This window comes from Melozone crissalis, unplaced genomic scaffold, assembly GCF_028551555.1.
Source record: "Melozone crissalis strain CALT ecotype California unplaced genomic scaffold, PUWL_Pcris_2 ptg000009l_1, whole genome shotgun sequence".
Classification (NCBI taxonomy): domain Eukaryota; kingdom Metazoa; phylum Chordata; class Aves; order Passeriformes; family Passerellidae; genus Melozone; species Melozone crissalis.
The window spans coordinates 19,742,067-19,769,134 of NW_026535787.1; the positions used below are offsets into that span (position 1 = coordinate 19,742,067).

A 27,068-nucleotide genomic window follows, 5' to 3' on the forward strand; every position below is an offset into this window, starting at 1 on the left:
AGGCTCAGAGGTAACAATTTTTACCTCATAAAGTCAAATTACTGTATCTACTGATCCTTCAGTGTGGCCTGTGTAACAAACAGTGTAAAACCATCAGAAGACCCGTAGCACTTCTCGCTAAGGTAATCCATGCCCAGCCTCTTTTGAATACATGGTGAAGTTCTGAATGTACCTTGTTTTCAGTAGCATGTTTCTCTTTCTCTACTTTTGCAAGTGTTATTTCGAGATCATCAATATCCTTCTTGAGCTCAGAGCACTCATCTTCCAGTTTTCTCTTCTTAGAAGTCAGCTCAGAATTCATCTCTTCCTCGTCCTCAACCCTCTCTGTCAGTTCTTTGACTTTGGCTTCCAGCTGAATCTTGGATTTAATCAACAAGTCACAACGTTCCTCAGCATCTGCCAGAGTGTCTTGCTCCTGGTGTGGCACAAGGAAGAGAACAGCAATGACTGACTTTTTTTCTCCCTCACTTGTCCCCTGGCCTGTAACTGGTCAGGGAGCCTGATAGAAAGCAACAAAGTAGTGCAAGGAAAATTTTCTATTCTTGATTTCAGAAGACAAGTAATTAACAAAGAAGGATGAGATAGTCGTGAGCATGACCAGTCACATACCAGACTACTTGCATGTGTCACTGCTGTGGACACTACCTTGAACAGAATCTGTTGAGATCTGCATTGTTAGCCCACCTGGTTATATGCTAAAACATAAGAACTTCTATCCACTCTGAGTTTTGGAAAGGCTCTGGCAGTATCAACAGCTTATTTTTATTAAATTCCACTAACACTCTAGTCTGTAAACCTTTGAGTTTCAAACAATGTCTAATAAGTATATAAATCTATATGAGCACTCACAGCTTGGAGCTGGAGAAGCAAATCATTTTTTTCCTGAACTAAGGAGACTTGCTTTTCCTCAAGTTCCTTTCTCCGGGCTTCAGATTTTTCCAGGGCCTCCTTCAGTTTCAAGAATTCTTCCTTCATATTGGCCATCTCCTTTTCAGTTTCTGCAGTCTTCAGGAGAGGCTTGATCTTAAAGAAAAGCTTCATCCAAGGCCAGTTCTTGACAGCCATAAAAGCACGGATGTTCCACTGAATTACAAGAAGGGCATCCCTGGTTTAAGAGAAAACAAAAAAACTCCTTAAATCTTAGCCTGAATTGAAAAAGTGAAGGGTTTTGTTTTCATTCTCAGTCAATTTCATTGTTTTTTTCTGAGCAATATTAGGAACCTTTACTAATTTCCGAGAGATACAAGAAACTTCCTCCAGATCTCTTAATTTTCAGAGACACAAAAAATTTCCAAATCGCATTTTCACCAAAGCTGCAGGCAATTAATATACAGTTGCTATTATTTTTATCACACATACACTTAAAGCTTTTAATTTAGGGTTATCTATAGCCTTAGGGACTGTAATTAATAGCTCTACTCAACTTATAATTAAATGGTAATTACTATTATCTGCTAAGATTTAAGGGGGTGCCTTCATACCTGCGCTCCACTATCTTCTGAAACTCAATCCGCATCAATCTGCCGCGTGCTCTGGCCTGGATCATCGTTAAGATTTTCGCAAGTCTCTCATCCCTCATTTCTTCTAGATGGCCCAAGAGACCAGCCTTGAAGAACACCTAGTGCATGCATAGATGTCAGTTCACCGCAAAGAAGGATTTATATCAGAGCTACATGTCAGCTACCTTGCTGAAATGATTCACCCTCTATTCTTATTGACACATTATAACCTAGGCGAGTATAGAGGGCCAAATACTGCTTGCATAAGGGACTTCACTGTACAGTTCCAGAGCTGTTTTAAAACTGGGTTTTATCTCCCCAGTTTTGAATAGGCCAAACTATTTTATTGCCACAATACCTTTCAGCTGTGGCAGGGTTCTAAGTAGGTCAGCTGAACCACAACTCCTAACTCCCAGAAATCCCTACTAATGGGATCATGTGAGAATTCCACATGGCTTCATTTCAAAAGATGCAGCTGATCTTGTGGTCCATCTGTGTTTGAATGTACCTATATTATACTAAATAAGCTATTGTTTTACTAGGGGGCATGGAGCATCAGCTGGTGCTGTGTCTGCTTGTAGAATTGCTGTAATAAAAGCTCTGTGGGAGCCAGAGAGTTGAATTTCCTCTAGCACAGCTTAGAATTTACTATCACTTTGCTGCTATTTTACTGGTTTCTTCTATTATTAAATCCCCATTAAACACTACCACCAGAAATTGCAGTGTCCTATTCTGCAAATTAAATACCAGATCTATCACTTTTCTCTTTACATAAGCAATTGTAGTCTTTTCTGGTTACCTTGGTGTGCCCAAAACGATATTGGGTATGGTCAACATCTAAAGATGCCATCAGTTTTTCAGCAGCTTTTCTGCTATCCACAAACTTATCCTCTGGGATTGCTCCTGGATTCAGGATGCGGTACCTGTTAATAACAAATGAAAAATGTATAAAATCGGCTTAGATTACATTTTAGGGTTTTTTTCCTCTTCCCCCAAAATTTAAAGAACCCAAACCAAAACACCCAGGGTAATCTCCTGCCATGTATCTACACAGACACAAGGAAGAGCAGGATTCTGCCATCCAAGTCAGGCGAACTGAATGGAAGGTAAACTTTAATGGAACAGGAGACAGTCATAGCTCTGCAGTACCTTTGTTTGAAGTCAGCATAAAGCACCCTGTTTGGGAAACCCTTCCGGCAAATGCGGATGCCTTCCAGGACACCATTACAGCGGAGCTGATGCAAAACAAGGAATGCATCCATTTCCCCTGCAGGGGGAAAACAAGGCTAAATTAAAAGGAGTTTCTCCACAGGGCTTCATCTTCATTTCCCCAAGGAAATTGGAAAATGTGAGATGTCATCTCTTGAGAGAGCAACATGACTGAATTAGGTAAAAAGTGCAGACAGTATTTAAGTACAATCTGGTGACTCAGAAGTAAGTAATAAAATGGCAGAGTGAAATATTCTAAAATTTTAAGACCACTGTCTTTTTCCTACCTGGAGTTTTTGATTCATTTGGGATAATGCATCGTACAAAGTGAGGGGCTGTAGATTTTAGGTTAGTCATCAGCTTATTTAAATTTTCCTAGAACAAACACATTAAAAAGATTATTAGCTTTAGCAGTTTAGTGGAATTCCAACCACTATTTCTTTGGTTTGATGGTTGTTAATTTAAGAAGCTCATTTTTCTAAAAATTCTCTGACAAAATGATAAGCTTACCAAAATTATTAGAGAGAAATATGTTCAAATAAACCAAAGTACGATTTAACATTATTATAGGATTCCACATCAGTTTTAGCAAAGAAGATACGTGTTTTATTTACAACCTCAGAAATTCAAAACCCCAGATGAACAGCAAGCAAGACTCAGCATCGTTTGCTGGAGCATTTTAGTAAAGCCAACTGCATCTTTGCCTAGTCACTTCCCCACTCAGTGGGAAGAGCTCACATTTTCCACCTCATAAAGGTGGAAAGCACCACATTTTCCACCTGTTCCTCATAAAGGCTGGGGTTTTGTCTCCTGGCAAAACATTTTCCCTTTATTGGTCTTAGTCAGACATGTCCTGTGCAGACAGCAAGCTAGCTCAGAAGAAGCCAACCATTCAGTGATCACCAGGCTCTGGAGAAAGTGTTTTGTTCAGTAAGTAGAAAATGGAGACCATGGGAGGTGGAATGCAATGCCATCAGCACATCTGTGCAAACTGCAGAGTCCTCATACGCCAGTCAGGACAACAGTCTGAGCTGGGTACTAACAGCTGCCTGTGTGCTGGAAAGTGGGCTTCTATCTGTGGCTTATTAATTATTGTCTGAGTGCCCCTTCAACCCCCTTTATACCTCATCAGCTGCTAAGATACAGATCTCTGTTTCCTGTGATTTCCCTTCATGGGAAGTATCTCCAAACAAGATAAAATGGCATGATTAGTGGGCAACTACATCCTTCCCAACCTGAGGTTTACCTGCATTACAGCTTCTTTATTGTTACCCATAGAAATGGTAGTAATGGTATAAAAAGTTAAATAGCCCCATTTTCCCCTCAGCCATGATTCCTAATGACAGCTTCCACCAGGAGCACATGCCAGTGCCAGAAGAAGGGAATAACTGAGGAAACAAAAGGCTTTATGCCACTTCATTCAACAACTTTTTGTTTTCCATGCTCTAATCCTAGGATCCAATTACAAGCAGTAATCAGATAGGGACTAGCAAATTACTTGTAATCAATTCCTGTTCCAGAGACAAGCATGAAGCTGTAAGCAACAAAATAAGTGATATAGGTTGTTGGCTTCATTTTGTGAATCTTTCTCAGACACAGTATAAAAAACAATGTCCTGACTGGTCCAAGATGATGAAATGGAGCAGCCCCTGGCATGCAGTTTTAATAGCAGTGTATTTCCTTAGCCAAGGTCAATAACTGTCCACAAGTCAAATTTCAATCTTGGATTTCAATTTTTCCCTGTCCATTACAGCTCTTAACATTCTTGTCTCATCTCAAACCACCAGGTGAGGAGAGGTTGCAAACCTTGTGCAACGAGGACACTGTTTGGAACGAAGCACCCTTCTTGCGTTTCTTTTCTCCACCCTGGTCACCTAAGGAGAAAAAAGAAGCATAAACCAAACCATATCTCAGTAAGGGATGCAGGCAGAGTGTGGAAAACAGACCATTTTAATAGTGCTGCTCTATTTGACTAAAAGACTCTGATTGCTCAAATTTTATACAAGACATTCTGAAAATCATGTGTGATACATCACACATTTGCAGCTCTCTGTCCATAGTTAGGAATTTTGTCAAAGACCACTGTAAACTTTCTGGATTGCATTTGCAATTCAGATTTATGCTTCATCATTTCTTATGCAGAAAAGCCCATAAATATGAATATGGCAGAAAAAAACTTTTAACAAAAGTAATTTGTAGTTTGTTAAAAGCTTCATAGGGTGAGATAATGTAGAAAAACCTAGAGAAAAATAATGCTTACAGAAAATTTGTACTGCACATTGTACTGTATAGAAACCGATTTTCTGCTATGCAGACGCTGAACTTGTGCAAGATTTGTCTAGAATAGAGGGAAATAATAGTAACTTTGCATCCCTTGAATTTTGCTCTAAGCTTTGGAGTCAGAATCATTCATGTTCTCCCAAGGAATGCTAGTTTCTGACAAGACCTTTACAAAGTTTCACAGGTTCATGACAGGACCCAAAAATATACAGCAGCTGCTGCAGCTTTCTTAAGCAGTGGGCCATTAGATCATTCCCAGGAGATCTGTCATTATGTCACCTGTCAACATAAAAGAAGTGAAGAGTGAAATGTGCTTGATGCAATTATCCACAGCCTTTTCCCTTTCAGAAGGTGATACTGCTGAGAGTGGAAAAGGCTAATCTGGACAGGCTGTTCCTTTCTCCTGACACCAAAGAAAAGCAAGGTAGTATTCAGACAGACCAGAATATCCACAGGCAAATAAGCAGTTAGTAACTTGCTTTGAGGATTTGCTCGTGGCAGGATGTTTGCTATTTATATTCGGCTTCTTGTCATTCCCATTACAAAGTCTTCAGCCTGCTTGCTTCCTAGGAAATTGCTATGTGATAAATGACAAGAGCATCTCTTGAAATGAGGTTTCTGATAAACAGGCTGTAAGTGATTGCAACTTCAGGGCATAAGAGCTACATCTTTGTAATGAATACCAGTTATTTACTTAAGATCAATTTTATGAATGTTTGCTACTTGTCTTCTCACAAATAAAAGAGCTCTATGTAAAGGATAGACATTAAATATGTCCTCAGATATACATTATTACATTGTACATTAGTACAATGTACATTGTCAAATAAAAGAAAAACAGCAGCAAGCAAAAAGGAAGACATATTGGCAAAGCCTTCTACTATGGCCAATGTGGGATGGTGTTCTGGTACCTTCAGTATGTACTTGCCACTAATCCAATAAAATATTCCAAAACTCCCTCTTAAACTTGGTATATCTTATTTATTTTTGGGGGGCTAGCAAGGAATACTACAGCATGTGAAACAAGAGCTGTTCTTTTTCATTGGCATTTATGTACACAATCTTTGATGCAACACTTGGCTGCATATCTGAACACTTGCATACTCAAATTCCCGCTGGATTATTCACAACACAGCTTTTCTTGCTCAGAGGTACTATACATTCAACCTAGCTGAGAAAATGGTCTCCTTCCTATAACTGGCAAACTCCTACAGCTTCCATGCACATCTAAATAATTAGTCACTGGCCCATCTAGCATTGAGGCAATTGCAGTTGAGAGATTTGCTTAGTTTCTGAAATTCATTCCCAAGCACGCATCCCCAAACCCAAAGGAAGCCCATGTGAGTTGCTTACCACTGTCAGCGCCAATGTAGCTTTCAAACAAGCTTGCCAGGAGCTTGTTGGAGGATTTCTGGAAAATGCCTACTACGGTTTCATTAAGCGGGTCCTTGTTCTTCTCAAGCCACCCAATGATGTTGTAGGGAACCTACAGCAAGCATTGAAAACAAACCAGAGGTTGCCAATGTTCCCCTCAGAGCAGCCTGTGGTTCTTTGCAGTTCAGCTTGAAGCTAATGACTTTTTGTGAAGAGCTGTTCCCAAAGCAGTACCAGCTACCCTGGTTTTCATCACTTCCCCTCCAATTCTCTGCTTCCTAATTCCCAAACCTCTCTTCCGAATAGTGAATCCCACACACTTCTTCCAAACTATCTGGTCCCTATATCTTCTCAGAGACTCATGTGGTTATCTGTGAAGATACCATGTGGTATTGGTGTCCCAGGAACGCTATCAAAAAGTGCTGAAGTATAAATCACACAAGTCATAATTTAACTTCAAAATAGCATGCTACACTGGAATAATTAGGGTTTTCTAATGGAATCTTAATGATTACAAACTAACTCCAGGACTTTGCTGCAGCTCTGTTTAGCGGGAAAATATGTTCCATTATCAGTACCACAAGGGAATAGAAATTTGAACTTTTTCTGCTGAATGATTTAACAACTGCAGATAAGTACCAAAATCAGCATAATTTCTTTTAATAATTACAAAATTAGCTTAATGCTCAATTATAATTTGAAATTAACAGCATCAGGTAAATTCCCGCACTGCTATGCAGGCTTCTTATCAATTGTAGTTTGATTTAAAAATTCCTGTGACCCTCTCAAATTATTTCTACCCATCTGGTCTGAAAACAGAACTTCAAAACTGGACAAGTTTTGGCTCAGGTATCACAGTATGGATTATGTTCTTGTTCACCTCATCAAGACTGAAACTGTAAACTGAACCACCACATCAAAGCTAACCACACTTCTTTTTGCAATTTTGACACACTGGTCCTAAAATGAGTAAAAAGTGATATATATTTTTTTTAATTGTCCCTTGAGTTAAAGCAGAAATTAGTTCATTTTTCCAGAAAACAAGGTGAAAAGTTAGATGCTGCTGCTGTTTAATCACTAGACTTACTCAGATTGGAGGAAAAGTTATAAAGGCAAAGCAAGGCATACTTCCAGCAAAAGTACTATTAGCCCTCCTCAGTTTATTTCATTCTATTGGTGCATCTAAGGAGCAGATGTCCTGGAGTCTGGTGGCAACTTACTCTGCTGCAACACTCGTGCAGAGTGAGTAGATATTTGTTTTTACTCCTCACCTTTCCTTTCTTCCCCTCTTCATCCTTCCCACCCTCCCTTGTTGTGTGCTACAGGCAAACCCCACCTGAAAGACTTCTGATACAAAGTCTGCCTGCCAGCAGAGGACTTACTGCACCAGCATAATGAAGGAGTTCAAAGTGGGCTTCATATTTCCTTTTCTTATCAGGCCTGGGCTTCTGTAAATTGGGTGACTTGCCAAGATGGTTGTCGTAGAGTTTGGATTTGAATGTCATATCTGTGGCTTTTGGGAACATGCACTCCTCTTCAAGGATAGACAGGATTCCCAGTGGCTGTGGATTTAAGAGCATCTTTGTTGGGAAACGTTTAGGCTTTCTGCTTTCAGTAGCTATGCAGCCTGTAAGTTTTATCTGATGAAATGTTAAGCCTGCAAAATTTCTTCTTAACCTGAGGATGAAGTTTTTGACTATTCTGTAAAAACAGTAACCACCCCATTGACTATTCAGTATGTCACCTTTGACTGTTCAGTATGTCACTTCTGCCTTAGGAGGCTTTATGAGAGAAAGAGTTTGATTTATCTTTCAGGGTGGCTGGACAAACTAGCATTTTATAATTCGTGTCTCAGGAAGAGATGAACGAACCTCCTAGCACTGGGCAGATTGGTTTTGAGGGATTAGGATCATGCACACATATCCTGCCCTTGGACAAGAAAGTGATCAAATAGAAGACCACCGAATAATCAGACTTTCTACTTCTGCTGCTACAAATTTCCTGCATTAGCATTTCTTGCATTAGCATCTTCCTGCTAATGCAAGATGCAAAATTTCATGTTTCCTCACAGATCAGCAGGGTTAGATACTGTGCCGTAAAACATGGTAGAAAGAGATACAAAGACAGGTTATACAGCAGAGGACCACTGTTGCCACCAGGACCACATTTTACTCCCCAAAAAAGGGAAAAGGAAAGGCATATCCCATGCTGAGGAAGTGGTGAGTGGTTTCTTTTTCAGGGTAGAAAGAGCACAAAGGACTTTGCACATCAGCATGTACATCTCCTGTGAGAAAGAGGAGTCTCACAGGAGATGCATGGGGCACAAGACTGAAAAATTGCATTTGCCCTGAAAAGGTGACAAGTTTGATGTTAAGCACATGTGGTACAGACTAAACTGAGGAGCAGCAGGGACAGAGAAAGAGAAAAGTGCAAACCAGGGAAGATGATACAGCCATAGAAATTACCAGTAACAGCTTGTTGGCTGTTGGGTCGTTAAGGCAGAATTCCAAAGGTAAAGCTGAATGGCCACAAATATTAATTTTCCTTTGATTCGGTATTGCAGGTAGAAAGGCAAGAAACTTGTCATGCTGTTTATCCTGCTCTGTTCACTGGGCCATGAAGACACACCCATCAGTGTATTCAGTGAATACTCCTTGGCATGTACGTACCTTCTCGATTAGATCAATGCAGGCCTGCAGGTCCATGCCAAAGTCAATGAATACCCACTCAATGCCTTCCTTCTTATACTCTTCTTGCTCCAGGACAAACATGTGATGATTGAAAAACTGTTGCAGTTTCTCATTAGTGTAATTGATGCACAGCTGCTCAAAGCTGTTAAACTGCAGAAAGAGAGAAAAAAATAAGAATTTTCATTGCAGTTAACTTGGTGGAACAGCAAGAAGGAAACTGTTTACAGCCCAAAGCATATGAGATGTTGCTCCCAGGAGCTACTGGCATGTCCAGCCAAGTGGTTTTTATATCTATTAATGAAAAAACCCAAACATGTAAAATCATACACATTATTTGCCTTATGGCTTTCTCAGCACTTTGCCTTCTGTTCATTTGGAAAGAGAAACACCCAACCAAGAGCTATCTCTTGGCATTTTTATGTCCATCCAACCAGTCCTCACATACTAATACTCACATCAAAGATTTCAAACCCAGCAATATCCAGGACTCCAATGAAGAACTGTCTTGGCAGCTTAGTGTCCAAAGTCTTGTTGATACGGACCACCAGCCATTTGAACATTCGATCATACACTGCCTTAGATAAGGCCCCAACAGCATACAGAACCTACAATACACGTTTTAGAGCACTGCAGTGGGAAATAAAATTCATTAGGGAACACAAAGATTTTGGTGCAGTAGACTATTTCAATGTCTGTGTACAGTTTAAATGAAATTTCCCAATGCTTTGTATAATCACCAAGGTATAGTTAATACAACACAGTTTCTCTTATTATCTCTGCTGAATTTCATTCAAATCACTGCTAAATATATGGATGTCTACCAACACGTACGAAAAAGTGCTTGTGAAATACATCTTGGGAAACAGCTGGACAGCAAGTTCCAAATGTTTTAATCCATTATAGTTCTGTGGAAGTAAGGTAGCAGAAACTCACAGGCCAGAAGCCAGCTATGATGTCCAGAGCTACTGCCAGAGAAGGGTGGAGGTTTATGCTCATGTTGTTAATTGACATTTGCTTCTAATTTTTGAGGGATGGTGTGGCATGAGCAGGCAATAGGTAAAAAGTCTGTCCAAAGTATTTTCTTTAGCTTGTGCACGTCTGCATCATCAGGATACACTTCTCTGTAGTGGTTTTCTACTTTCTGAGTCTGTACCACAGTCTGTATTCAAAGAGCAACTTTAATTGTAACCAAAATGCTGCAGCATCTTCTATAATATAGCTACAGCTGCAGCATAGCAACCCAAGGACTCCTTTTCCCTTAAATTAGAAGATAACTTTAAGTGGATATTGCCTTTAGCTGATTGAGGTCACGCAGAGATTAAAAATTACATGAATAATGAATGAGCAATGAGTGAGTGAATAAATAATCCACGGCTCAAATCTTCTAGGTAACTATCCTCATCCAGAATTAGCTGTCAATCCCCATGTGGTTTTACTGCACCTGGTTTCCTGGAGTGCTGCTAACACATCAGAAAAACAATTCTATCAAAAGTTGTGCTGGACAGTATTCCTTTGTCAGTCTCTTCCCTGGTTTTCCTCAATTTCACCATGTATTTCCCCAAGTTTGGGCATAAAATGAGAAAAGGTACTAGAGGCTCATGTTAATATTTCTAGCAGCTGTCTGTCTCTCTAAGATGTTACAGGCAAATCCTCTAGGCTTGCAGGACATGTATCCAAATATCATGAAAGTGTCTCCTTACCTGTTCAACACTTTGACCTTTGGTCACATACTCATTGCCAACTTTTACTCTAGGGTGCAACAAACCCTTAATCAAATCAGAGGAGTTGATTCCCATCAGGTAGGCAGCTTTGTCAGCACCTGATCAGGAGATATAAGGTTTCAATTGGCTTGAAACTTCTACATGGAAACATGCCCAGCTAAAAAAACATGTTAAGTACATTCACTTCAAAAGACAAATTAGATAAAGGCCTGATTTGTGTTAGGTATGCCTGTACTCTCCCTTATGGAAGGTCATCTGACTACTTTATACCCCAATTGCTGCAAGAATCTCAATTAAGAAGCTCTTCAGGTTTAGGGAAAAGAACATATCTCCACACAGGTTATAGACAGTTTCAGGTGTAAGACAAAATAAAGAAGCAGGACCTGTAATCATGAAAGAGAAAGTTAAGACAGCAGGATTTCACAACCATTTCGTGCAAATGGTCTCAAACATGGCATTTGATCCTGTTAGTCTGGCTGTGTTCATCTCCTGCTGAGTAAGGTTATCCACCACTGAATAAGCCTTTACAAGTACAGCACTCTTGGCTGATCAGAGTGTTCAAGAACAAAGCAAACAGGCAGCTGCTTCCTCAGCACAGTGCCTGGTACATGCCAGACTTTTGAAGTTGAGGAGCAATTTTAGGTGTTATTCTTACTTTCAGTGCCATCAGCCTCTGCCTGCTCCTCTCGGGGTCTTTGCTTGAATTTCATATTCCCAAAGTGCATGATGGCACCTGTGAGCTTGTAGGAACCAGCCTTCTCATCAGGCACAAATCCCAGGATGTCCATGGCTTGCTGGGAAAAGGAAACACAGGCATGTTGTCACTTTTCTGCTCAAAAGCAGTGGAGGTTGCAGCCCCACAATCTGCAGGGCAGATATTACTATCCTGCCAAGGGGTGTTATCACCCAAAGCAGCCACTGGAACACCCTGAAGACCCAGCAGTGGCAGGGGACCCAGGGGAGAGCTTTCCTCATCTAGCATTTTATATATAAAAAAATTATAAAAGGTGGACATTTCATGGAGCAAGGCCAGATTCAAAAGTGTAACAGTTTACCAGACCTTGCGCTTCACAGTCTGAATGTAAAGACCCAATCCTGCTTTTGCTTTAGTCCAGCAGTTTCAGGGACAGAAGTCAGGCTCCTCCCAGTAGTCTTCCTCCCCTGATCTAGGAAACCCAAAGTCATATCCATACAGACTTACATCTGTTGCCAACAGTTCTTCTCCATCGTCCAAGTTGTCCACTGTAACTACTCCTTGTGAGCAGAAGTGGTAGTCATATGGGTTGGTAGAGATCAGGAGCATGTCTGTAAAAGAACTGCCAGGTCAAAACTGCCATCCATTCAGGTTATCCTCAGATGTGGAGATGGAAAAATCAAATGTAACCTACATTTGTCTCTGCACTACTGCGTTGTTTTGTTGTTTTTATTTTAATAATTGCAGGGCAGAAACCAGAAACTCTCGTATTCTACTATGTTAGTCTGAAGATGTAGAGAAAGTGAATAAAAAGAATATGGAAATACTGCATATTAGCATCTACTGTGCATACACATCTATTGAGCATGTATTGCAGCATATTGAGTCCATAATTTCCTGCATAGTCCTACTTTTTGCCTACATGTTTTTAGGGGTAAAAAATCCCATCTAAATAGAGAGGAGAAAAAGATTTTAGCATGATCCAAGGCAGGGAGTATGGGCATGGCCCTCCTTTTTTACAACAGACCCAGAGAAGAGTGACTTCCAGCACCCTTTGCAGAAGACACTTGGCTTTTGATAAACAAAAGACAGAATATGGCTTGCTCCATTGTATCAAAATACAAAATGCAGAGTTGTCCACAAAGCTAGCTGCCTCTAAAAGTACAGGCAGAATCCTGCTTCCTTAAATCAACTGAAAGTTTTACCTACATTCCCCAAACCAAGGTCTGGTCTAGATTTCAATCTTTTTTATGCAGGCACACATCTCTACAAATCTAAATATGTGGCTATCATATATCATAAATAAATGGCTATCAATATCCGTTTATATGAAATCTTATTCTCTATTATCTTGTCTTACTTTGCTATGTAGTCACTCTGATATAAATGACTTTATGTTCATCCATAGTTATTGACATTGATTCTTATCCACATTTAGATATGGATGTGTTTATAAACAAGCACATACATTTCTTGTCTACAAAACACACGCCCCTGTTGGTTTCAGCCTCTTCAAGAGTCTGCAGACATGTTCCTGCTGGCCAGAAAGGTGTGTGCTGTTATGGAGCACACAGAGAGTTTATGAGATACAGTGTTTTCCCAGCACAGGGATTCTCACAGGAATCTCAGTACAAAGCTTCCTTGAAATCTTTCCCGTAATTGCCATTAATTAGGTCACGTAAAGCTTAGAGTATTAGGGATTTGACCACGCACTGTTAGGATAGTAAGACTTCAAAAAAGATTATGATTGCTATGGCTTAGTGGGAGTGTAGAAGAGCAATGAAGTGACCCTCCAACATATTTTACAGAATGTGTTCCTTCAGAGCACAAATTGAAGTCAGCAAACAACGTCACTTAAATAACCAGTGAAGGTTTTATTCAAAGCATCTCGGCCCCTCTCTGCCCTTCTGCAACGGGGACCACACTGAGCCAGGGGAAGCTTGAAAGGGGTAATCACCACATAATCAGCAGCAGGCAGCTTTGAACATTCTCTCCCGCTGCACAACATGCTGGAATGTCAGTTTTGTCACTTGGGACAGAAAGAGGAAACTAGCTTTTCTTTGTGGACCTATAAGCAAATCTTCTCATATGTGGAAATCTGGATAATTAAAGTTTTATCACCACAAATGCTTTGGGGGCATAGCATTTTCCAGATGTTTTGAGACCTTGGATTACACAAATTCAGTGTGACACTTTTTCCCTTTATAGTGCTATGTTTTAAAAGTCCTGCCTGAGTCTTACTCCCATTAGATTAATCTGTAATAAAAGAAAAATGGTCTCTGCTGCTGCCACTGGAACAACATCTCTAAAAGATTGTATTTGACAGTGGAAGTTCAGATTCATCAAGTAGAAGCATAAGGGCCTTTCTGCACATGGGTTTGCCTCCTAATCCCTTATCCACTGTCTCTTCAGTTTTGGGCTCTTAAAAGCTGTGGATCCACATAATGCTTACCTAGTAACTCTGGTTTCTTTCCTGACAGGATCTGGTAGAAGATGTGATAGTCTCTTTCACCAGGTTGCTGGAAAATCACTCGGGATTTCTCCAATAAATCTAGTCACACAAATGAAAATTCAGTGAGAAAGGGTCTTGCAGCTTTCAGATGAGCAATTGTATTTTTTAAAAGGAGAGAGTTTGCTGCTTACAAATCTCAATATCAGCAGATGACAGCTTGCCTGTAGTTCCAAAATGGATTCGGATAAATTTACCCTAATTCACACAGAAGAATATTCTAATTAGTGCCTATAGTATACACAGAGGGAAACAAAGAATGCAGTTTGAAGGCAATCATTTGGCCCAAAGAATCAATTTATGCAAACTCCTTGGCTTTGCACAGGCATATTTTCAGTGAAAAATATCAAACAATGATATTACTGTCTTCCAAGCCTAAATCTGTACATAGAGCTATGTAATCTGCTTGTGGAGAAAGGATAACAGTGTACTTATCTGCCAGGCTAAGATATGGCAAAGCACACAGCTTCCAGTTGTGTGATGCAGGTTTACTGTAATGCGGGACTCAGAGCATTAAGCCTGGGCTTAAGACACACAGGCTCCTTTTTTGGCTTCTCCTCATTTGCAGTCCCAACTTACATGCACTTACTTATGTCAGAAGAGTGCTGTGATTTTACACAGCTTTGCCCATTAAATTTACATATCCATTTCTCCCAATTCATAAAAAATTAGTAGTTTTCATTTAGTTTCTCATATTCAAACACACAAAAATACTTAATTTCCCTTCCAGCTGACAAGCTCCTTATACAACTGGGTAGCTCTACAGATGCTTACAACCTCTGCTCCTCTCCACCCCTTCCAATTTAATTTTAAACAGGATTTGTTAGGGAAGCATGGGCTCCAAACTCAGGCTTGTCATCCTTATGCCATTCCTTTCAGACCTCTCAGACAATGTCAGCCAACTGTGGCAGAGGCAGAGCTCCCAAGAGGATTGCTGTCCTGCCAGCCTAATGGAGAGGAGGAGAGCCCCAGGGTGATGGCAGCATGGAGGGACAAGCAGGGACAGCTTACTGAGCCAAAAAGGGAAACCTAAGGGCTCAAGGGTAGGAGCACTGCTGCAGGGCAGGTCGGCACAGGGGAGGATGTGGGAGGGAGCAGGGGCTGTGCTGTATTTCTGACACTTAGAGGCAAAATACAGCTACTACAGGAAGTATAGAAAGGGGGAAAGACAGCCTAGTGGAAAAAGGGGTAGGAAAAAAATGCGGAGGCAGTTCTGAGGAAGATCTACCACTGCTGTTCAAAGGGCTTCCTAAAACTGGGTTTTGCTTTTCTTCTGTTCATTTTCGACAATGTAAACAGTTTCAACAATTATTCTAGCTTGATCTTTATTTCTCTTCAAGTTTTTGTTAGATCCTACTATGTTATTTTTCCACTCTAGAAATCCAATAATTTTAATGGGAAAAATGCAATCTATGAAGGGGTTATGACATAGGTATTATTAACTGGCCACTGTTGAATAAGACATCACTGGATGATGCTGCAGACTTACGAAACGTGAGGAATTGTCATTTCTCAGGGTTTTGGCATTTCCAAAAGCTTCTAGGGCTGGGTTTGCTTGAATGATTTGATCCTCCAAGGTTCCCTAGAAATTAAGGTTGAAATACTATTCAGAAATCTACAGGCCACAGACTCAGCTGTCAGCTCTAGCCCAGCCAAGCATTCACTTACAGAGCTGAGCCTATGTAGCAAAGTGATTTGTTTAGCTTCACCCCAGGGGTGACACAGTGGGAATGGCAGAACAGCAAGACCATCAGTCAATTATGAGTGCTTTAAAAGGCCTCAAACATTCTGCTGCTCCCTACTGTTTGGCTTTGCAGATTTATCGCTTGTGCCATCTGCATGTGAAAGAAATCACCTAGTGTACTGAGGAGCATGTGGGGACATCTGGGGAATGAGGAATGTGTGTAGGAGAGGGATACTGAAGACGGTGACAAGCACTAGAATGCATTTGATTTAAAAGCACTCGGAGCTTGTAACATTTGGGATTCTTGGAGATGAGAAAAGCTTTAACTGTTGCTCTCACAGAGTTCAGTTTGGGAAGTGGATGACTTCTCCTGACAAGGCTCCCGGGATCATTCCCTATTCACCCGGGAACCACACAAAGTGAAATGTTGAGGCTCATGGCACATCTGACAGAGCCCAACACCAATTCTGCAAGGTAAAAATAAAACAGCAAAGCTGATGACTTACCCCAGTTTTTGTAGCTGGCTGTTGACAAAATAGGAATAAAATGGAGAGAAAAAAGAGAGAGAATGTGAATACTAACACAGAGAACAATATAAAATTTAACAATTAGCAAGGTTAGCTGTCTCATGGGCACCAACACACCAGCAGTGCTTTTTGAAGCCTTCAAAAAGCACGTGTGGCTATTACTTTGCATTCACCATACATCACAATGGTGCAAAAACAGATATTGCAGCTGGAAGATGTTTCATGTAGTTTCTCAGGTCAGGTTGCATTTTCAACACCCTTTTTTACCCCAAAATTATCCAAAAGTTCAAGTGGGGCGCAATCTTATTGCCTAGAACTTGTCTGTCTGCATTTATGCTCTTTTATTCTTGCTACCTAGCAGCAGTCTCTTTTCTCTGTTCACTTAGTTGGTGGTTTGGTCTATCATAGGACATCTCTGGAGCAAAACCAGGCAGATTTCCAAACAGTAAGCTTGGGATGGGAGCACCATTGTTGCATGAGCACAGCAGGTTTTAGACACCACGATGAGCACCAGCCTCATTGCATGCAGGAAGCTGGCTCTGGACAACTCAACCATGTCTTAAGAAACCCTTGCAGGCCTCAGGAGAATGTATATTAGAGTTTGATGACGTGAGTTCTGCGCACAGACTTGAAGTGTGGCTGAAATTTTGGCCTTATAAATACAGTTCACAGGAATCAGTTAATTTATCACAAAAGAGCGCTGAACCCTTCAAGTGCAATGAAGCTCATAGCAAATAAGCTCATAGCAACACAAGATAAAAAGCAGCATGAATACAGTATTCATTGTAACCTTAGAGAGCACTTATAAGCAGAACAGCACTTATCCAAACAGAAATACAGAAAAGCTGATTGAAAAAATATCTTTTGTCAAAGCAATCCTTTTTTTGTGGACAAAAAGCCTTTCAATGAAACAGATGTTTTGATGAGAAGTTATAATCCTAGTCTTTTTGAAGACTATTTTCCATTTGAAAAAAAAAATCTTATTCTTTACAGCCTCTCCATCTTTTGACCAGTTTTAACACAATCAGAAGGATATTTAGCACACACAAAAACTGAAACTCCTGAGGAAAAAAAAAAAAAAGTAGCATCAACAAGCATCTGTCCAGAACCAGGGGTGGGTGTTTCTGCTCCATCTGGAGCGTGGTAAGTTCATGTGTGCCTTTCTCCTTTCAGAACAGCATGCTCTCAGAACTGCACTCTCGTGAGGTTAGTCAGACACAAGAAAGAGGGGAACCTTGGGAGTCTGAAATGAGGCAGCCAGCAGCAGACTTACATTCTTTTTACCAGTTTCACCCAGGGCTGCCACTGTGGCAAAGTACTGGATGACTCGTTTTGTGTTGACAGTCTTGCCAGCACCGGATTCTCCGCTAGAGGAAAGGGAAGAAAACAAAACCATTGCTCAAACAGCTGCAACTCATCCTTTCAACCCTGTCCTGCCAGCTCCTCCCGTCAAGGCTGTTCTCAGACTCTCTGACTCTGGTGCCTGCAGCCTGTTGCTCAGCCATTTCTGTGGAAATACCTCAAACTGACTGAATGAAGAGGTGCAGTCCTATGAGAGCAGTAACTCGTTCTTCATACAGCTGAGCTCAGAAGTCCTGTACAAACCCACCCTACAATGAGCTTCTTTTAGGGACATGAAGTTTAATTACAAACATCCAGACTAACAAGCTAGGGTACACATATCTACAGTTAATGAGCTAGAAAAAGCAGAGGAAAGCTGCTGTTATTTGCCAGCATCACCCAAGAGCACTTGTAACTTTGTAGAGACACCCAAGTCTCCATCCTTTCATGCTTGCCAGTAAACATCACACCTGCTCTTCTGTGCCTTGATCATCTCTCCCTCATTAGATGTATCTACACAACACTCTGAAACATAACTTTCAGCAGGAGTAACCACACTGAACAGAAGGAATCCTCTGTATCCAAAGACGACAGCCATGGAAAGGCTACTCCTGCAAGGAGCAGTTTTAATTGCCTGCTGAGTTGTTTTCATGCCTACATGGAATGTTCACCAAATACGGTCAGAAGTGGACCAGACTCCATCAAACCTTTAGCTACTCCTTTCTCATGGAGTTAACCATCAGATGGCCACAAGTTAACCATCAGATGGCCAAATTGACAGTTACTTGGTTCCAGGCAATTTAGCTCAGATTTTAAGAGTCAATTTGTATTTTATCAGGGTTTTATTCTTCAAAGTTTTTCACAACAACAAAGTCTCAAATCAGTCAATAAAGAAGAACTTACGTGATCAGCATAGACTGATTCTCCCGATCTGTGAAGGGGAAAAAAAGAAAAAAGAAAGAGACACTTAGTAGGGTGTACAAATCACTTATTATAATTGCAAATGGGTACCAGAACCAGTCATGCAAGGACAGGAGAGAATCACATGAAGCAAAGACAGAAAGATAAACACTGCCTACAATGATTTCCAGAAGTGTGGGTTCCAGCCCTGCCCTGAATCCTTCTCTTGTTTTGCTCAAATTGGTATTAAATACCTGTCAGTTGTACACATTCATCTGTATCCGGGAAACTATAATAAAGAAAGTAATTTCCTGTTCTGAAAACATTTATTCTCTTAATCCTGGGTGTGTTTTTGCTCATGTCTGACCTTTCTGCTCCTGCAATACTAGATCAACCCAAGTAATTTTTCTCCTTTTTTTCACAGGCTGTTCCTTAAAATGCATGCGTATTCCTCTTCAGCTGGCCATGCTACTGGAACTAAGCAGTCTATTGTGCACGCCTAATTGCCTGATCAGAAACAAGCATTTATTAGAACACTCTGCAACCCTAATATATTATTAATCGTGTTCAGAAAACACTAAATCATGGCAGCTTCCCAAGTCATTAAGCCTAAATTCCACTTTTCTTTTTATAATTCCAGTCGTCATGGCAGGCTACATATTGAGGAGCCTTATCTGATAAAAGAGCATCTCTGCAGCCAGACACACATTCCCTCTGCCCGGTGCTTTTTGACCCCTCACAAAAAGGCGCTTTTTCATTTTTTTAAAAGCAAGTGTCAGCACTATGTGTTCTGGTCAAGTCTCTTTTGGATTTATCCTGCTGCCTCGCAGGCCCTGGTGTGAGCACATCGCTGCTGCCCTCTGCTGATAAACTCCTTTTTCCCCAGTAACGCCAGGATGAGGGCGAGGAAATTTCCCAGGGAAATCTGGAGTTTGGTCCACGGGATCAGTGCCCAGAGCCGCAGCAGCTGCCGCGACACTCGCACAGGTCAGGGTCAAGGCAGCAGTGTGACAGGGCCAGTGTGACAGCCACAGGGCTGGCCTTCACGGCAGTGTTGTGACAGGGCCAGTGTGACAGCCACAGGGCTGGCCTTCACGGCAGTGGTGTGACAAGGCCAGTGTGACAGCCACAGGGCTGGCCTTCACGGCAGCAGTGTGACAGGGCCAGTGTGACAGCCACAGGGCTGGCCTTCACGGCAGTGGTGTGACAAGGCCAGTGTGACAGCCACAGGGCTGGCCTTCATGGCAGCGGTGTGACAGGGCCAGTGTGACAGCCACAGGGCTGGCCTTCACTGGTCTGTGAACGCACACATCTCACCGGCATGGTGACACGGAGCGCAAACTGGCTGGAGGGCTGGTTTTGAGCTTGGAAAGCACTAACAGACCTCTGGGACCTGGCCCCATTTCTGGATTCACTCAGCTCAGACAGCTAAATTTGTGCACCTGACAGATGGTTACCAGGAGAGCCACAGGAACAGGCAGGGCAGTTTAGAAATGAAATAAATGTATGGATACACACACGTATATAAAATCATCACAGACTGCCAAGCTGCTGTTGCTTGTGGACTTTTTTCGTGTTTGTTCCATGCTGCAGAAGCTCTCACCCCCTTCCCTGCAGCACAATCACAGCAGCCTGACTGACAGGAGCAGGCTGGTGGAGGCAGGCAGTGGCACTTACTCCGCAGCATGTCGTGGTACGCGTTGTCAGCGATGGAGAAGATGTGGGGAGGAGCCTCTGAGCGCCGCTTGCCTTTGTACGCAGCAACCACCTCCGGTTTGTAGACAGGCAACCACTTGTAGGGGTTTATGGTCACACAGAATAAACCAGAGTATGTCTAGAGAGTAACACAAAGCCACAGTGAAAAAATTAATTCAAGTGATAAGGCAAAAACTCTTGGTTAACCAAGCAGGATGTGGCATTGCCTGCTGCTGATTTAGGCTTGAATTCTGAATTGAATTTCAGACTACCTAAATTTCAGAAGTTACTGATCTGCTAAGTGACTTCCTAATTGCAATTCATACCAAAACCACAGGTATTGAACAGTTTTCAAAATGGGAAAAGGGATTTTGAGGCGTCAACCTGAAATGAAAACATCGCCTTCAGTAAAACAAAAGACTAACAAATAGACTTGTGTCTGATTTTGTCCCTTGCTGCTCCATGGGAGTTGTTTCCTCTTGAAAACAGACATTGCAATGGAAAGTCACAGCTTCCCTGTTTCAACTCCATTTTTAGGAGGAGAAACAACCTCCCATTATTAATTGTATGCAAGAACCTCTAGAAAATTTCTGGTGGGTGTTCAAAGAGAAAAACCACATGATAGTGTTGTGCCCTAAAGCTGTGGAACCTTTTTCAGCTTTTGGAGATGCCAGGTTGGTAAAAATCTCTTTATAGTTGCTCTTTGGATGATATACATCAGTTCTCTGGGGCCTGGTCACTCCGAGGAAGAATAAGCTTTGAGTTGTAACTCCAGGCAATTGGTGTCAGCTGGTAACTTTTCAAGTACTTAGCCCAGCTTGGAGCAATATCTTCAAAGAAACCCAGTTATCATATGGGCACAATCACTATATGCACATAGATTATTGAGTTCAATTAAGTTCTAAAAGTTTCAGGTGAAATCCAGGTACCTTCCCCTAAAAATAGCATTAGGACATGCTCCTGAAGGGCCTTGGCATGAATCCCCTGTTCTGTTTTCTAGAAAGAAAAATAATCCACCCTACCAGTAAACAGATTAAGGCATGATGCCAGTTTAATTTTCTGCCTATACTGATCTGCAAACAAAGCTATGCTTTAGGCCCTACATGTTCATGCAGAGGTTATTAGAGAAACACAGAAAATGTTTGACAATGAGAATTTAAATGGGTAATGTTGGATTTACTCTTCTGATGAATACCAAAATACCAACCTAAGGTTGGCTGGAAAAATCAATGGATTCCTTTGGCTGATTTAAAACACAATTGAATGCAGCTAACTGGGAGCAAAAGAAATCTCCATGGCTGGCGTTGACATAGATTAATATTAGAAGATGAAAAATAAACTGAAAAATAAAATAAACTGGTCTCCCCACCACCTTGACTTAAAAAAAATGTTCCCCACCACCCCTTTCCTAGGCAAGCAAGCAAAACTAAGGAGCCAGGCACCATCTTGCTGACTCAGTTTTGTGTTTGTATTCAGTTGACCCTCACTTTTGTGACTTATCAGAGTTGTAAAATGAACATGAACACATGGTCACACACGATGTCAGCACTTGAAACGCAGGTTACTAAATCCACCCCTGCAGTGGCCCTTACATAGATCATCCAGTTGCTGTAGCGTTTCCTCAGGTTGTACAGCACAGACGCCTCGTTCAGGTGGGTCAGCATAGACATGTCCTCAATCATGTCGAATTTGGGAGGGTTCATGGTCTGCACGTCATCTTCTTTTATAGTCATGGTCTGCAAAGACAAACAAATACAGCAACACTGGAAGACACTGGGATTCTCTGTTGCTTCATACACCTTATGGAAGAAAACATATTTTTCCCTCAGCAGAGGGAAGTTCTTCAGGTCAATCTCTGCCTATGCGTGCAATACTGTGTGTTTCCACAGGTATCAGAAGAATGGGGGAAGGCTGAGATGATAAAAGTAAGAAGCACGATGCTACGGCTGCAAAAGAAGCCATGAAATTTGGCTAAGCCTGGGTTTTTAGCTCTGGGCACCAAACCAGAACTGGCTGGTTGCAAACCTCCTGTCACGGCCCTCCCCCGGCTGCGCAGTGGCTGATGCTCACCCACCCATGACTGCATTGCTGGTTTTCCCTTGGTGGATTTTCATGTGTTATCCTACCCTGGCATCAGTTACTGAGCCTTCCCATTCACAGCCCATCTCATGAAACAGGCAACTGAACTGTAACAAGAATAATTCTGTAGCTTGCAGTTCTGGCCCTGTTAGTCATAGATCAGACAAAACCAGTTTTGTACCCTTCCATCCGTTGTCTGCACGGTCACTTTGCCTTCGCTGGTTTCTGTAATTTCAGCTTCAACGTAAGCTTTCTTTTCATCAGGAACCCAACATTTCTTCTTTCCTGTGAAATTAAGAAGACTGAGGGTTCACAGCCTTCCATCAAACAGCAACACCATGTCTAGCTAAGTGAGATTGCTGGATTACTTTTTCTGCAGAAGCGACACAAAACCTCTGGCATTGCAGCAGATTGGCAGTGCTGGGAAGGCTGGGAAGCTGTATGATGAAGCAGAAGGCATAGGGCTCCCAAATGTTGTCTTCCTTTGAAACTACTGCTCAGCTTCCTCTAGATCCTTCTTGCACAAGGTATCAAAATATTTCACAAATGCTGGCTAAGCCTCAGCCTCCATGGAAAATCCATAATCATTATCACCAGTGTGCAGATGGAGGAACTGAGATTCAAGCCCAAATTAAGGCATTTGCTAAAAAGTCACACAGAGAATTTCAAACTGTTCAAGGAATCCAACCCACATTATTCAACTGCCATCTATCAGATTTAAACTTATTCCTTCTCATTCTTCTGAGTATTGTGTTGAAAAACAGCAATATTAATAACTCACATTTAGTAATGTATGTGCCTTTTTAGAGTTTGGAGCAGCTGCACAAGATTTTAGGTCTTGAGTTACAACAACTGTTGTGAATAGTGAAAGGCAGCAGTTGTTGATGAATTTAAACTTACTACTGAACCTCAGGGCTCATAGACACTCGTTTAATGAAAAATAAATTATGGGGAACTAAAAGCTAACATCACATTATTATACAAGCTGCAAAGCAAATAAGACATCTAGTCAGGCCACAGAAACATCAATGTTTGTGTTTTTCTCTAAAGCTCACAGAGAGGTTATTCCCGTTTTAGCAGAGCAGTACCAATACACCTTGCTTCTAAATCTAGATAAACACTTACTCATCATAGATTGTTTTTCATTTTTACTGTCTGGGAGTTTTTAATAGTTTTGCAGAATAAAGGACCCCAAATTTGGTTGAGCCAACATCAGCAGCACAGCAGTGACCACGGAGGCTTTGCATCCTGCTTTGCTCTGCATTTCTTTGACTCCATTCATATGTAACCCTTACCCCTGTGAACGAGCCCCTGGCAGCACAAAGGGCTGTAAATCTGCAACTCACCATCGAAGGCCACGGTCTGAGCCTTCATCAGCTCCTTCTCACTCTTTCGGAGGTAGGGAGCAGCCTCCCCAAACTCTGACATATCGACCATCATCTTGGCAAGGGGTCAAGGTGGCACAGCTCACAGAGGAAAAAGAAAGGCACCCAGTCTACCAAAGAAAGAGGGGGAAAAAACAAAACAATCATCTATTCCATGAACAATGTCAGGCAATATAAAAAGCTCAGCTAACATGGCAGGTGGCTGATCAAAGAGATGATTAATGTTAAACACAAATGCCTAACACAGATTTGGGACTTGACTGCACTTTTAGTGAAACCCTTCCTTGCCTCAGTTTATTAAAAGTCAGACAGGTCTTGAAGGCTTCTAAACCTCAACACTGGTCGCCGTTATCTCCACAGGAAGATTTTGTCTCTTTTTTTGTGGCACATATGGTGCTTAAGAGCAGGAGGGACCACTTGAAGCTGTGATTTTAAAAACCACTTAGCAGAGGCCTCCTCTGGCCCCTTTCAAAATGGCCTGGAGCAAAGGTACGCTCTCCCACACGTCTCCCTGGGGCTGTGCCCTCTGCCGATCAAAGCAACATCTCAGGCAGGCGTTTTCTGGGAAACAAGGAGCAAGACTTCACTGCTGCCAAGCTGCAGGGATGCATGCCCACGCTCTGATTGCAGAAAGTCAGCACTGGAGCTGGAAACAGCTCTGCTCCCTGCACTTCTCCGGTTCAGGAAGAAGAGTTGAATTAGCATGACAATAAGAACAGGACTAACACGGCTCTGGGAGGTCCTGCGCTGGTGCTGCTCCCTCTGAATTCACCAGGCTGGGCATCTCCCTGCAGTAGGGCATGGCTCAGGGCAAGTGCACCTGAAGAATTGGTGCAAGGGCTTCATATGTTTTCAGATTGCTTTGAGCTTATCAGTACAGCTTAATACCTACACTTGTTATCTCAAATGACAAGGGCACAGTGTTTAGGAGTCTTTTTTCATGAAAGAGAGGGCAGGGGACATGGGTCTCAGTGAGACTAATTTGCTGTGTTTGTACAGCCAAGTAATTAATTTGTTTTGTACTCTCTAAAATCATCAAACAGATAGTATGGGTTTCTTTTTTTGTTTATTTTTGAGATTTTTTTACAGACTTCGACATAAATACTTACACACACATAAACTTCTCAGCATGTTTCCCAGCCCTTGTCTAAAAAAAGTTGCACTGCTACAAGGTGTACACACACAATTTTAGAATTTCAGGGATTTTTGTTTGTTTGTTTGTTTGTTTGTTTGGGTTTTTTAAGTCAGGACACCATTTGACTACTATTTAAAGCTGCATAAGTGACCTTCAGGTTAATTTCTTCCCTTATTTTGTGCAATATCCAGGCCAGCTGGATAAATTTTCAAAACCCCTATCAAGACAGACACTGTAGTCTTTCAAAATTTAATTCAATTTATTTCTAACAAAATTCTGGTAGAGATAAAAGCTCCTTGTCAATCAAGGCAGATTTTTTTTCAGCATGTTCCTCCGAGGGAACATAAAGCCCTAGACAGCAGAGTTGCCAAAGCGTTACATCCAGCCCTCTCCCAATGCTGCAGTAAAAGCTTGATACCTTCTGCCTTGTTGCTGTTGAGCAAAAATTTTCTTTCTCAGAACTAGCCTAATTTTTTTTCTAGATTTTTAAGTAATTTTTTAAACCTTAATATTTTTAAAGATTAATCACATACATAAGCACAAGAATCACTAGTTATTTAACATCATCTGAACTGGCTAAAATTCCCAGCTGGAGACACAACTCAATGGCAGAGACTGTCTCTCCCTAAGTGTGTCTCATCTCTAGTAGAGCAATGAAATCACATCAGTTCAGACATTTAAACACAACATCATTAGAGCACATAAGTGTAATTTTACATTAAATGTGCAAATGCCAGAGGGGCTCTCCAGTGTTAATCTCTAGGACCCAAGGCAGGTTCCCACAAGTCCTAGAATACACAAGAGTGCTCTGAATCACTTTTGTGCAACCTGGCTCCTCCTAGGGAAAGTTCCTCAGCTATCACCTCCTTATCTCTTCCTTTTTCCCCCCTCATGTTCAGGGTGGACCCTACAGCGAGTACGTTATGGTGTAAAGCAGCATTCTGGCAGTCGGAGAGAATCCTTTTCCTTTAGCAGCCCGGGTGTTTGGAGTTACAGCAGAGGCTGGAGCCCAGGCTGTGCACATCCTGGGGTGCAGAGAATTCATTGAGGCAATTCCATCAGCAGATACAAGAAGTGGGAAATTTTGTTTTGTTATGGATGCAAGATTATTTTTAAAATGCAGAATGGTTGGGAAAGACAAGGCTAAAGCTAAAGGTTCCCTTTCAACCTGTTGTAGCCAACAACAGAAAGAGCCAGCCCTTGTATAGCAGCTGTAAGAGATCCTTGAAAATGCCTGCTCCCTGTGGAAAGCCTATAGTGTTACATAGAGTGAAGTGGCATGCCCAGGACCAACAATTTGATGGTGCATCCAGGCTTGGAAAAAAGGGACTTTGTCTTTACTGGGGCTGTTGAAAGTGACTGTAGCACTAAGGGCAGGCAGGGATAATGCAATAGCAACTGCAGTGGCACTGCCTGGCCTGGAAAGGGAGCCCAGTAATGCTCCAAGGGCTGTAACTCAGGCTGGATTAAAGAATGCCTCGGACCAGCAAGCTGCTTAAAATTGCAAATTGCAAATAAACCGTCATCTCTTGCAGATGATAGAGAAGGCAAAAAGATGACTTGCAGGCACTGGCTAATCATTTCACTCAGATGAATAATTACAGGGGACCTGACACTTCCCTAAGTGGTTATTCTGGCTGGTTAAATGAATGCACTGATGTTAGAGAAGAAACATGTATTTGCTATTCTACCATTCGATCAGCACCCTACAGTGACAACCACAGGCTAGATATTTACTGATATTACTGCTAAAACTTTAAGCCACATGAAAACCTTAATCATATCAAACCCAAAGTATAGTATTAGAGCACAGCACCACACTTAAAAGTGAGAGAGGTTGGTACTCACCCTGGAGAGCACACAGAAAGTGTCACGGCTCTGCCTGATCCAGGCTTTATATGCCCCTATCTCAAGGTCACTGCTGATAACTGTTTAAAGGCATCTGCAGTTTTCCCTCATGCCTATATTTGTCTGCTGGATCCCAGCTGAGAAGACAATGAATGCCCAGGGAGGGGACACGTGTGGCTGTGCCCTGACGAAGGGGGGCAGGAATGTCAGTGAGGAATGGCACTCTTGGTCCCGCCACCACTTGCCATGCTTTCATTCTTGCTCCATGACTTCATGGAAGAAGCCTTTCCTGCTTCTGTGTTTTCACCAGGGCAAGAACTGCTTTTCCAAGTGCTTCAGAACTTAATTACTGTGGGTTAGTGGGTGTGGGTGTGTGGGTGTGGGGGTGTGTGTGTGTAAATTAAGACTATTCAGACATGACTTCTCTGGAATATGAAAATCAAAGCTTTTTGCACCAGGAATAAGTGATTATTAAGGGAATTTGGTTACGTAAGCCAA

General features: G+C 41.8%; 1 protein-coding gene across 1 annotated transcript in view; it reads right to left on the minus strand.

Annotated features, from left to right (window-relative positions):
- The window catches only part of MYH15 (myosin heavy chain 15), a 63,367-nt gene that overhangs the window by 19,076 nt on the left and 17,223 nt on the right, over nt 1-27,068 (minus strand). Inside the window, exons 2-26 of the mRNA XM_054270251.1 lie at nt 23,549-23,697; nt 22,384-22,487; nt 21,716-21,859; nt 20,106-20,262; nt 18,432-18,459; nt 17,461-17,554; nt 17,233-17,245; nt 16,167-16,180; nt 15,466-15,558; nt 14,111-14,174; nt 13,920-14,018; nt 11,975-12,078; nt 11,429-11,567; nt 10,753-10,871; nt 9,508-9,657; nt 9,032-9,202; nt 7,745-7,924; nt 6,342-6,474; nt 4,515-4,582; nt 2,996-3,083; nt 2,649-2,766; nt 2,299-2,422; nt 1,482-1,618; nt 850-1,105; nt 173-415 (exon numbers count right to left, since the gene is read on the minus strand). Of these exons, the coding sequence (XP_054126226.1) occupies nt 173-415; nt 850-1,105; nt 1,482-1,618; nt 2,299-2,422; nt 2,649-2,766; nt 2,996-3,083; nt 4,515-4,582; nt 6,342-6,474; nt 7,745-7,924; nt 9,032-9,202; nt 9,508-9,657; nt 10,753-10,871; nt 11,429-11,567; nt 11,975-12,078; nt 13,920-14,018; nt 14,111-14,174; nt 15,466-15,558; nt 16,167-16,180; nt 17,233-17,245; nt 17,461-17,554; nt 18,432-18,459; nt 20,106-20,262; nt 21,716-21,859; nt 22,384-22,487; nt 23,549-23,642 (2,934 nt within the window). The 5' untranslated portion in view covers nt 23,643-23,697. The remainder of the gene's footprint in view (nt 1-172; nt 416-849; nt 1,106-1,481; nt 1,619-2,298; nt 2,423-2,648; nt 2,767-2,995; nt 3,084-4,514; nt 4,583-6,341; nt 6,475-7,744; nt 7,925-9,031; nt 9,203-9,507; nt 9,658-10,752; nt 10,872-11,428; nt 11,568-11,974; nt 12,079-13,919; nt 14,019-14,110; nt 14,175-15,465; nt 15,559-16,166; nt 16,181-17,232; nt 17,246-17,460; nt 17,555-18,431; nt 18,460-20,105; nt 20,263-21,715; nt 21,860-22,383; nt 22,488-23,548; nt 23,698-27,068) is intronic.